General features: G+C 36.9%; 1 protein-coding gene across 3 annotated transcripts; it reads left to right on the forward strand.

Annotated features, from left to right (window-relative positions):
* The first annotated feature begins 82 nt into the window (after positions 1-82).
* zdhhc21 (zDHHC palmitoyltransferase 21) lies at positions 83-11,677 on the forward strand. Of its 3 annotated transcripts, none has more exons than XM_028038675.1 (8): positions 83-246; positions 1,473-1,691; positions 1,781-1,879; positions 1,965-2,076; positions 4,027-4,165; positions 4,321-4,437; positions 5,165-5,208; positions 6,637-11,677. In XM_028038675.1, the coding sequence occupies exons 2-8, from the start codon at positions 1,538-1,540 to the stop codon at positions 6,767-6,769; spliced, it is 798 nt and encodes a 265-aa protein (XP_027894476.1). In that variant the 5' UTR covers positions 83-246; positions 1,473-1,537; the 3' UTR covers positions 6,770-11,677. The 3 variants fall into 3 exon arrangements, with proteins under 3 accessions (XP_027894476.1, XP_027894475.1, XP_027894477.1); XM_028038674.1 differs by having other exon boundaries at positions 136-246; positions 1,493-1,691; XM_028038676.1 differs by lacking the exon at positions 6,637-11,677 and having other exon boundaries at positions 138-246; positions 1,493-1,691; positions 5,165-6,241.
* Positions 11,678-12,324: the final 647 nt, after the last annotated feature.

Consider the following 12,324-nt stretch of genomic DNA (forward strand, 5'->3'; position numbering starts at 1 on the left):
TTGGGTATTTTTGAATTGAACTGAATCGAATCAATTTGCCAAAAACAATATCTTCCCTTTTAAATTCACATGGGTGAGTTTTAAAAACGGCGTCCATGCCTTTAATTTCCTAACCGCGACTCAACCGGAAACAGTACTGTTATTGCAGGTAACCAGGATTTGTCCAGCCCACACAGAGTCGGATGAGGAAGTAGCCGCTGGGTTGCTACATGCACTCCGCAGGGCAACGTTAAAGCAAAGAAAAAAGTAAGTCGTGTTTTCAAGCATATAATAATATCATCACTGACACTTCAGGGGTTTAATAGTTTATTTTTACATCGTCATAGCTGAGTGTAATTCCGCTGGGCCCAGCTGTTAGCTAACATTGTTGGGGTTGAATGGAGCCAAGCCCATCACGGTGTCAGGTGTTATCAGTATGAATGGAGATGGAGGAAGCTTACCGTAACTACTTCTCGGTTAAAAATCCAGCATTTGTAGATTTAACTCACTGCTTACACATTATGGGCTTCTGCTGTGGTTTTATCCTCTTACCTGAAAAGATAAGATGAGATTCGTTTGTAAATGTGTCCGTGGTATCCCCAAATCTCTGTTTTAGTTGACATCTGCCATTTATTTATAATGAATTTATTAATTGAAAATTCAGGAGACTGGACACAAGATTGTTGATTCTGACGCTCATACAGGTGTTATAGTATCTGCTGTTAAAAGATTGATGTCAAACGTAACAGGTTAAAAATCGAGGTTGTGATAAATACAATATTTTTTTAAATCACAGCGTATATTTTTATTTTTGCCTCCTTCTATTGCCTCAAGTGTAACAGAAAAATTTTAGGCAATATATCTTCCAATTATTTCCAGTTATGATGTTGAAAACGCCATAAAAACAAATTGTGTTTTTTTTTATTGTTGGAAGTGTTATTTTAGTATTAGAAGTAGTATTTTACTATTTTCTCCACTATTTTTTTTTTTTTTTTTTTTTTTTTTTTTTTTTTGTGAGTATGTCGATAAATATCAATGCATTTCTAGTGGTCATTGGTTGAGAGGCAGGGTGCACACTGGATGAGCCACCAGTCCATGACATGCAGGACAAACAACCATGCACATACTTGTATCTAAGGACAACTAATAGTGAACGATTAACTTTTTATGGTCAACATGGACAAATAGTTTCAGCTACAAGTGAAATGAAGTGAAGCACAAAACAGAAGGAGGCTCAAGCATTTCTTGTAACAAACAATGCAGATAGGATAGGACATCGCTGAAACGTCCTACATGGCAACCAAAGGTGACAATGAGCCAGAAAGCCCACAGGATGGCTGGGCGGGTCGGTGAAATCGGTTTAAACACTTTTCGAGTATTTATAAGCCTAAAACTTTCACCAAAGAAGCCTTTCTAAGAGGAAACGAAGCACCTTTAGGAACTAGAGGAAGTCATCTCGGTCTAATCTATTGCGGTATTAAATATAATCTCAGGGAAACTTGGTTTGGATTAGTTTCCAGAGGCAGTGGGGATCCATTGAGCGGGAGCAACAGCAGAAATGAAGCTTCGCCTTCATTTCGTAGTGGATCCGATGGGCTGGCTCTGCATCAGCGTGGTGTTTGGGATCTGGCTCTACAACACGTTCTTCGTTCCCAAACTGGTGCTGCTCCCACACTATGACGAAGGGCACATCCCCTGGGCCTTAGTTGTTTGTGAGTGTCGCTGTTTCTCCTGAGGATTTCAGTAGCGGTCCAGTGAATGGCTCTGGCTCATTAAGCCTCACGTCTACATGTATCCACAGGTTATTACCTAGCATCGGCTCTATGTGTGATGGCCCTGTTCAGAGCTTCCACCGCAGATCCCGGACGTCTTCCTGTGGATCCACATATACCTCACTCTGGTACGGAAAGCCTTTCTTTTTGTGTCTCTTTTAGTCTATCATGAAGTATTTGCAGCTCTAAACTATAGATGTAATTGTCTCACAGAAAGAGAACAGTGGGAGTTGTGCAATAAGTGCAACTTGATGAGACCGAAAAGGTCGCACCACTGCAGCCGCTGTGGCCACTGTGTGCGCAGGATGGACCACCACTGCCCCTGGTGAGCATATACGGTTACTCTGATCTCATTTATTCCCAAGTGCTCGCTTGACTTTGTTTGACATGTTGAATAGCAGTAAGGGTTTCAGTAATCTACCTTGTGTATTTACTGACTGAAATAGTCTTCGCAAAAGTATTCACACCATCTTGAACTTTCTTGCATGTATTTTATTATTTCACAAGTAAAAATCTGAAAACTATGTTTAGCAACTTCTGAGTCAACACTGTGTGGAATCATGTTTTCACTTACGGCTGTAGGTCCTCTATAGTACATCTCTACCACCTCTGCCTAGCAGCAAACTGAGATTGTTGCTCAATCTTCTTCGCAAAATAACTCAATTTCAACTAGGATTGAGGCTGTCAGCTTTCTACAGATTCTCAACCTTAATTGGACCATTCTAACTATCCATCCATCCATTTTCTAACACCTTTGTCCCTGGTGGAGTTGGGAGATGCTGGTGCCCATCTCCAGCTAACGTTCTGGGCGAGAGGTGGGGTCACCCTGGACAGGTCACCAGTCTGTCAGGACAACACAGAGACAGATGGGACAAACAATCACACACACTCACACCTAGGGAGAATTTAGAAAGACCTGACAGTCATGGTTTTGGACTGTGGGAAGAAGCCGGAGAACCCGGAGAGAACCCACGTATACACAGAACATGCAAACTTTGTGCAGAAAGACCCTGGGCTGGGAATCAAACCCAGGACCTGCTGCAAGGCAACAGTGCTACCTACTGCGCCACTGTGCAGCCCCCATTCTAATTAATGGATATAATTTGATCTAACCCCTGAACCTCCACCTTTTCCATCCTCAAACAGATTTCTTTAAGTATTATCTTATATTTAGCTTAGAGCTGGATGATATGGCTGAAAAACCTATCACAGTATAAGTGTTTCCTATCAGTTGATAATTTTTCATTAGTTTTTTTTAAAAATATCTGTAATGATATTTAAAACAATATTATTGTTTTAATGCTTTACCCACATTCTCCTCTCCAGCTGTTGTACTCACTTTCTCCCTTCACTCTTTGCTGCTGTTTATTATTTTTAAACAGTTGAGGTGCGGTGGCGAAACCTGAAATTGCTGCTGCACAAGTTCCTCAACAGGTTGTTGCTAGGTAACGAAAGAGTGAATGAGTTAGTACAGGGGTGCCCAAAGTCGGTCCTTGAGGGCCGGCATCCTGCATGTTTTAGTTTTTTCCCTGGTGGTAGTAACAACCTTTTCAGCATGTCAGTGTTCTCCTAGGGCCTATAATGAGCCATCATTTATCCAGGTACATTAAACCAGGGAGAGAACTAAAACACGCAGGATGCCGGCCCTCAAAAACTGACTTTGGACCCCCTGAGTTAGTAGATTAATAGCCTAAAGCCTTTCCTCTTACATCTCCCAAAATGCTTTGTGATTCTGGATTGGAAGTTCAGTGAAGTTATTGAACTTTCGATTGGCCGTATTATCAATGGATACTGATCATGTGTGTGTTGCAGAGCCACAGCTACATCCATCTTCCCACTAACTGTTATCAGCTTCCCTGTTCCTGCTGACAAAGAGCATGCCCACGTCAACTGCCTGTTCTCGTGCAGCTCCATAAGTGATCCCTCTCAGACCCTGTGACAGCCAGTTTAAAGGTTCCAGTTCCTTTCAAATTGGATCTGTTCATTTCCTGTATCCGTTCTGCATGTATATTAAAGTCGCCTCAGTTTTGTATTTTTGTGGATTCTTTTTGTGCATTACTTTCAAATTTTTCTCTTGTGTATTGGCGAAAATCAGAAGCACAACTTCACACATTAAAGGAGAGCTGATTCTTGAAACTTGAAACTTTTTTTTGTTCTTGAGGTGCCAGGGTGCCGACCAGCCTCACTGTCTCCTCTCTGATGATGTCGTCCAGGAATACATCCATCCTGACGTTCAGAAAAGTTCAAACCCTTACTCCCGTTTCCTGTCTTGCAGGATCAATAACTGCGTGGGAGAAGACAACCACTGGCTCTTCCTGCAGCTGTGTTTTTACACTCAGGTCCTCAGCTTATTCACACTGGTGCTGGACTTTTGCCAGTACTATTATTTCCAGCCCCTGACAAGACTAGACCAGGTGAATTAATGTGTTTGCATTTTTGCCAATATCTAGAAATAGCTTTAACTTGTGCATAAAGTATAATCAAACACAGCTTCAAGAAAGAAAAACAGAAAATCTGGAGTTGTTTATTGTATTTACAGTTTTTTTTTGTTTTTTTTTTCACCTTTCAGGAAAAGTTTACGACACGTCATGAACTGGCTCTGCTGCGAGTTTCAGCGCTCATGGGCGTTGTCATGTTCGGTGGCATGTCGAACTTGTTTTACTCGCAGATGGCTGGCGTCCTCTCAGTGAGTACTTTAAGGACATTAAACTGCTGCTGCTCTGATGTTGCCTTTTCCTGTTATTAAATTAGTCTACATACAGCAGCCTGCAATATTAATGGCATCCTAGTGAAGGTGTGTACATATTGACTTGGTGACCCCAGCATGACCTTGTTTGCCTTTGAGGTTTTGATTGAATATTAACTTCCTTGTATACTTGTCCAGCTGTGTTCTTCACTGCTCCAGTTGCTTCAGTTGCTTTAATTTTTGATCCTACTGAAAATACAGACAAATTTATGAAAGTGGTCGCCATTTTCTGCTTTACCTGAATTACATTTTTTCACATCTTTCCTATTGGCAAAGAGAAGGGTGGCAAAGAGAAATCGGCCACGCTCCTCACAGAAACAGAAAATTATGGATTATAATTTAATTAGAAGTTTTACAAACTGTCATTAGCTTCAGCAAAGAATAAATAATATTATTTATAATTTAAATATATAATTTATATTATCTATTTATATTTAAGGGCTTATGAAGAGCACCAAAATGACCTGAGTGAAGTTGGTCCCCCACCCTCTTTAAATCAAACAAGATTGGTGTCAAATGTTTGTGCTGCTATCATTTTAAAAATATTAATATCCAGAGGTCATCAAAGATCAACCAACCACCCACATTTAAAAACACAAGGTTGCTACTTTTTTGTGATACAGTGGAATAAATAATCATATATGATTTCTTTTGTTATTTTTTGCAGGATATGACTACTATTGAGAAAATGTCTGAGTTCTCCAGTGAAACGTGAGTCTGTTTTTCTTATCTAATGGATGGCTGCAGCTTGAAATTCATGCAAATAAAAAGAGGTTCCATTCAACAACATGAATATCATTCAAATCATCAGGTTCTATATTATTGTTTCTTCTGTTTGTTTTAAACCTCAATATGTAGGCACATATCAAGCTCCAGGAGTTCATATCATATGTACATTCATAGAGTAAATGGTTTTATAAATCAAAAAACGTGCTTTAAAGCACCTACAGTATATAGCATCTATATTTTAGGACTCATCCAAGTTTAAGTTGGCTTTGTAGTTAAAAAAGGTAAAAGCTTTGGGGATTTTATGCTTTTTACAATAAAGGTTGTGTTAAGAAAATGAATGTTGATTTTTATTAAATTTTATTTGTTCAAGAGAAAATATTGAAACAAATAAATTGAAGTTTTGCCAATGTGAATGTTTAGGATTCTTCAGCCCTGTGTTATCAGGATAGGTCAAGTTTATGTGCATAAACAAGAAGTTTGACTTCAGTTTCCCATGCTCACACTGTACAGATATTAAATATAAATACATAAACATTAAATATGATTAAAAACCAGCTAAAGAACACTGTCAGGTTTTCCCTCTGTGCATTATAAGCCTGGCGGGCCACCAGGCTTTACTTGTACCCCCAATAGGCTAAGCATTGTTTGTTTATATGTTTCAGGTGTTTTGTGGCTTTTATAGTTTGTGTTTAGGTATTGTTAATAATGTCTTCCATTAACACATAATTACTTAGTGATATTTTAAATCTTTTTTTTTAAACTCAGAAACTGTATAGGCTGCTGAATGACTGCCATTGTGCCCTTACCACTGGGCTTAGCAAGATTTCAGAGGGAAATCCTCACTGTGTTTATATATTTTTTGTAAAATTAGTACAAATAGGCTTATCTTGTTTTACAGCAGAGTAGCTGACTATGTAATGTGAATGTAACACAGAATGGGAGACTTCCAAACACAGCTTTAAGTAGATTGCACAATATATTGTATATATAAATAAAGATGTGTTATTCCTGTTTAGTTTTCTCTATGCTGTTTATATTGTGAGTTTATTTTAAAAAAAAAAACACAGAAGCCCAAGGCTGACCATCAAGCATATAACTTTCAGATTTTCAGATAGGTTTCAGATTCTGTTTGGGTTCAGATCACCCTTTTGATCTAAACCGGCTGTGGTCTACGACAGTCATAAATTGTGATCAACACAGCAAGGGAGCTTATGCCTTTTGAACATGTTATAGAAAATAGATTTTGGGTCACAGCTCACACATCGCTATTTGCGCTTTTTGTTTTTAACAAATATTCATGCCGTGCCGCCCTGGGCAGGGAGCTAATTTTCTCAAAAGCAGCCACTTAGCTGTATACGTAAAACAAAATTTCCAAATGCTTTAAGGTGATTAAGGTATTTTTCTGCTTAGATATGGCACAAAAAGAACGTGGCAGTGGGCGCTCGCTGAGGTTTGTGGCACTCGCTGGAAACTTCTGTGGCTCCTCCCGCTGCGCAGCAGACAGCCTCTCCACGCCGGCCACCACTACCGCAGCCACATGTAGCTCTGTGGCTCTACATTCCCCTTCCTGCCTGCACTTTCGGTAGAAGTTGCTACAGTTAAACACTCCACATACTCCTGAAACAAATCTGTCTGCACACCTTCACCGCCCTCTTGCTGGGCAGCAGATACTTATGTTTTGTTTTGGTTTTTGCTTGGTTTTATTCAGTTTCTCTCCAGGAACAGGGTCACAAACACTATTTTGGAATTGTGTTAAAAAGTTTTGAACACTGTGACTGCTATTTATAGCATCTGGAAACCACCTTTAATAGTTATTTACATGATTGGGATGGAAGCAGTGGGACATCTCTCAGGTTATGTCATAAAGAGCCTTCACTAGTAATTAGCTACAGACAGAATAACTACAAATCTGTTAGAAGTGTTTGATTTTTGTATAAAGTTTGTGCCTTGTTTTTGTTTTTGGTATTTACCAAATTTTAGAAAAGGGTCTGAAGTATGACTATCTTCTAATAATTCATGAATGTTTTCTTTGATTGTTTTACTATGGTTTTAACTACAATGTGTGTATTTTTAGGAGCATAATACCACTGAACAAAGTTGATACCTTTCAATCTAGAGATGTCATATGACTGCTGAGAGCACTAACGCAAAATCAAGCTAATATAATCACTCCTCGATAGTGACTTTTGTAGTTAATCCTGTTGTTAAATATGAGTTTAATATTCACTGATCAGTAGTTGATGTTTGCTGTATATTATTTGTCAAATTATACTGTTAGAGATACCTTGAGTCATGAAGAGTTCAAGGTACAGTCATAAGATTAAAAAAATCTTATCTCGTATACAGTCATGGGAAAAACTAAGTACACTCGGTGCATAATTTATTAGCTTGTAGAACCACCATTAGCAGTAATAATGATCACTCAGCATCAGTCCAGTGAGGATTATAGCTCTTATTTATGGCTCATCCACTACACCATATCAATTAGATTGAGGTCAATAACCATAGCAACACATTGATTCTAGTTACCTAATTGGCTAATTTTTCTATCTGTCCGACCTTTACTGTTGGATATATTAAACTTTGACATACAGAGGAGTTCAGGGTTCTGTGGCTACCAAACAAGCCCAAATCATTGCTCTGATTGTCATATGGTATTGGGGTATTTGTCCACACAGCACCGTATTTATCAATACGGCACTGTGTTATGGTCAAATATCTCTGCTTTAATCTCAGTTATGTCTTGGTGGTTTGTACAATTTTTACCATTCCGGGAATGAACTTTTAACATTTCACATACAAACTGATGGTTGGAGAACCTGCAATTGAGCTCTTGTTTTGTTTTTGTCAATTTCTTTGAGAGTGAACAGTCTGAAATTGAAAGTTTTCTGGGATGTCCACTCAGGAGAATTGTCAACTGACTTAAAAGATTTCCACTCTGAACAATCTTTATCTCTGTAGAGTGAGGAGCTTTAAATTATCTGCAAGTGTCTCTATAATTCTTCTGAGGTTGACTGATTGAAACAGGTGCTTCTTTCTTCATTATTGCTGATGATTTTGGTCCTTTTCATTGTGTTAAAGGGGCAGAATTATGTATTTTTTTAGCTTTACTTCATGTGATAATCATATTACCTAATCAAAAACATACCTGGAGGGTTACTTTGATTCTTTCATTCATGTTTGAGAAATTCTTGAATCTCCCACGGCAACCATTCAGCTATGTAAGACGTGTAGTCTCACTGAGTGACATCTTTTCCGCGCAATTTCCCTATTCAGCTCCTCCGGACTAGCGGCAGCAGCAATTAGCAAACAGCTAGTGGAAGTATGAGTCTGCTGAACTCATCATATGAACTACTTAGCAGTACAGTGCTGCTTAAAACATTGTAATGAGTGTCAGAAAGAGCAGGAACTTCTTAAAGAGATATGGGCCCAATTTCAAGGTGTACAATTGCAAAGTCAAATTTATTTTAAGTAATTTTTGATGTATATAGCATTTTTCATAACAACAAAAGTTGACATATTTACTTTATTGTGCTATAAAATGGCACTATGTACCTGAAAAAGACATAATACTGCTACTTTAACATAAACCTGTAAGCTTTCATAGAGGTGGTCAGACTTGCTGATGATCAGTTGCAATTACAAAACAGCACCTGACTGCTGCTTTTTCTCTAAAATCTAAAACAAGCATCACACTAATACTTAGATTTTTCCCTTGACTTTGCTGACAGTTATGGAAACTTGATTTCTTCCACCTGTGTAAGTAAAATCAGTGTAACAAGTCAGTTTGCTGCTGAATAGATAGAAGAAATATAGTCATTTTCACATTCAAAGAATAAATATACTGACCACATTGGTAATCCGTTATTTTAAAACAACTTGCTGTATTGACCATAGCACTTGCAATACAGAGGATTGGTACAAATAGTTTTCCTGTGGATTTTGAGACATGACGTTTGAGTCCTGTAGCTTAGGTCTATTTTTTATGAATGTTTTTAATTTATAAGTGCATATTTATATTTCTGATAGGGAAGCTCACAGATTAGGATTGTTGTGGAAACGTACATAGACAAAGCAGGAACTATACATTTATTTCTAGAAACAGGCATATAAAGGAAAAAATAATTCAACTTGGCAGAGCAAACCATAACATGCTGTCTAAAATACAAATAATATCAATTTCCAACACTTTGTTACTAGACATTCACAAAATGGCTATTTCTAGCAAAAGTGAAGGACTGCCAGTTCAGTTCCAATTTACAACAAAAGTCATTTCACTTCAATATGATTAAATTTTATAGAATACAAACCCACTCCACTCAATCTAAATTATTCCAGTGAAACCCATTTGGTTTCACTGGACAATAACAACAATAATTTGTTGTTGAATTATTGTTGTTATGCTATGCTTTTTTAAAATTTGTTTTAGGTGCTATGTAGCTTGATAATCAACAATCCTATCCCTATTAAGAACTGTTTTCTACAACAAGACGTTATGTGCTAAGATTTCTGTTCAGTCTTAATGCTTACCTAACTATTCTGTGCCAACAGTTTGCTAACTGTGCAGTGCTTACAGCTTGCTGTTCTATTCTCACACTAAGCTGACTGTTCTTCTTGCTAACTCTTAGCTAACCGTTCTATGCTAGCACTTGGCTAACATTTGCATTGTAAAACAGCTAACTGCCTTGCGAACAGCTAGCTGCTCTTCTTGCTAACACTTAGCTAACAATTCTGAGCTAACATTTGGCTAACATTTGCATTGTATGAGATCCTTCTGAATATTTAGCTTACTGTTGAGGCCTGACAGTTTATAAATTGTTCTGTGCTAAACTTAGCTAACTATTTTGTGCTGACACTTGGCCATCTGTTTAAAAACAGGAACAGTATCTTATTGTAATGAGAAACTTTCTTGTTTTAGCTTGTTAAAATGTGTTTTATGTTTTAACAAGATTTTTGATCTCAATAAAACCAAAATATGTTCTAGTCATAACAGTACATTTCCAACGACGTAGGGTGTTTGCGTTTCATTTAGAGAAAATATTGAAAAGATGGAGAGTGAGAGGAAAACCTTTATGCCTTTTTAAGAAGTGACCTGTCAGCTATGTATTTTTGTAAGTTGATGAAATGAGAGTTTATCCATTATAATGAGATATGAAAACGAGTTTTGTATCTCATTTTGACAGTAATTTTTTTTTGCTTTAACAAGACACTGCTCTTGAATTTATATCCTAGCCCTGGCAGTTAAATGCCCCTGTATTTTCGTGCTAACAGCTAGCATCAAAATGTTGCAAATGCATGTTTTTTGCAGTTTAGGCAGTGGTGTTTGCTCTGGTAACACTGTATAATTTATTTATGATTGTTTAGTTATATCTGTTTGAAACTGCTGGAGACTTTACTGATTTAATTAGAGAAATAGGTCATGCCATAGTTATACTAGCTTTGAGTGAGCAAGTTTCTTTGAAAAACCTGTATGTAAACAAAGCCTATCGTGTGTGGAGAGAATACTATATTATCCAAGTAATTTTGAGTGCCTGTCCAGGCCACTTTTTTTTATTTTTATTTTTTTTATGTTTTTTTGCCATCACTGTACACTCCACACCGACCAAAGATCTGGGAAAATGTTGCAGTAGTCAGCAAGCATTTATTAAATGCATGTTTCACCAAGTTTGTGATGGTAGCGGTTCAATAATATGCACTGAATTTTATGCTAGCACACAGTCTGTTTTAATGTGAAGACTTAATTTTAAAAGGAAGATAATTTAAAAAAAAAAAGTCCTCACTATGGGTATGTGTTGAATTTTTTCCAGTTTGAATTTGCATGAGCGTGGTTTCATATGTTTGCTCATCGGTCTTTATAGCTCATGCTCTTGGATGTTTGAAAACTTTTTATCATGATTTTTAGGTGTTTGTGGAGGCAATGCAAGGGAAAATGTATGTTTGATTTTTTTTTTTGATAAGTTGTTTTCTTTTTCTTATTTGGTTTCAGATTTTTGAAGCAATAAACATTGTTCATAATTTTTCTTTGACCGCTTTTTTAAAAAATGTATTATTACGTTTACATTCTGGCTGATGAATTTGGACCTATGTCTGAACTTTAATGATGGCTGCCAAGCTTAACATTACAAGTCACCGCCTTGCACTACATCACTCTCAGTTGTAGACGTGAATATTTCCATCAGGCAGCTGTTACTTGGCATCTCACAGGAGATTGGAGTTTGGACCTTTGTAATTTTTTTTAACTGTTCTTTTTAGGTTTCTTAATATTTTGTGTTCAAACCTTGTTTTGTTTTAAGTCAGACCTCAACACTGGAACATTTGTTTTGTGAACGTGTTACCAGTTACTTTTCTGTTTATAAGTCTTATATAAAGTTGCCAATTTATTGCGCTGCAAATTGTGATTGTAGCAAATATATAGGTATTCATATTTGAATAAATTACATTCTGAATATGTTTCTGTCTGTTGCATTTTTTGTTTTACAGTATGTGATCTTTACTTACAATTTTGTGCAACATATTTGCAATTAACAGATTTTCCCCCCACAATTTAATGTTTCAGATTATCAGACAAATGTTAATACCAGAAAAGCTTAGCTGAGTGAAAACAGAAAAGCAGTTCTTAAACATTGTTTTTTTTTTTTTTTTTAAAGCTACATGGCATTAGGTACATGAATGTGATTAGGAGAAGTCCAAGTGGTATGAATACTTTTGCAAGGCAAATGTGGGTATAAATGTGGGTATAATACTAGTTTCAATCACACATTTTTCTAAAAGGCATCATCACATTATAGTCTGAATCTTAAAAACAAAATGTGTCAAATGTTCTGGGAAAACAAAAGTTACAAAGAGGGAAAATATTTCTCAATTTCACTTGAATCCATAAATGTAATATCAAACAAAAAACAATGTAGTTGAAATAAAAGATTAAAAAAAAAAAGAAAAGAAGCCAACTGAATTGTCTTTGGCACCTTTACTTTATTAAAGACATGAGGATTAATCGAGAGAACATATTTAACTAAAACATGTTTCTTTATTAAACAAAAAAAATTAGCATGAATGTTGCACAAGTTGCCTGAGGCATCAGTTCAGCCGTCTCTAATC

Source organism: Xiphophorus couchianus, chromosome 14 (assembly GCF_001444195.1).
Source record: "Xiphophorus couchianus chromosome 14, X_couchianus-1.0, whole genome shotgun sequence".
Lineage (NCBI taxonomy): Eukaryota > Metazoa > Chordata > Actinopteri > Cyprinodontiformes > Poeciliidae > Xiphophorus > Xiphophorus couchianus.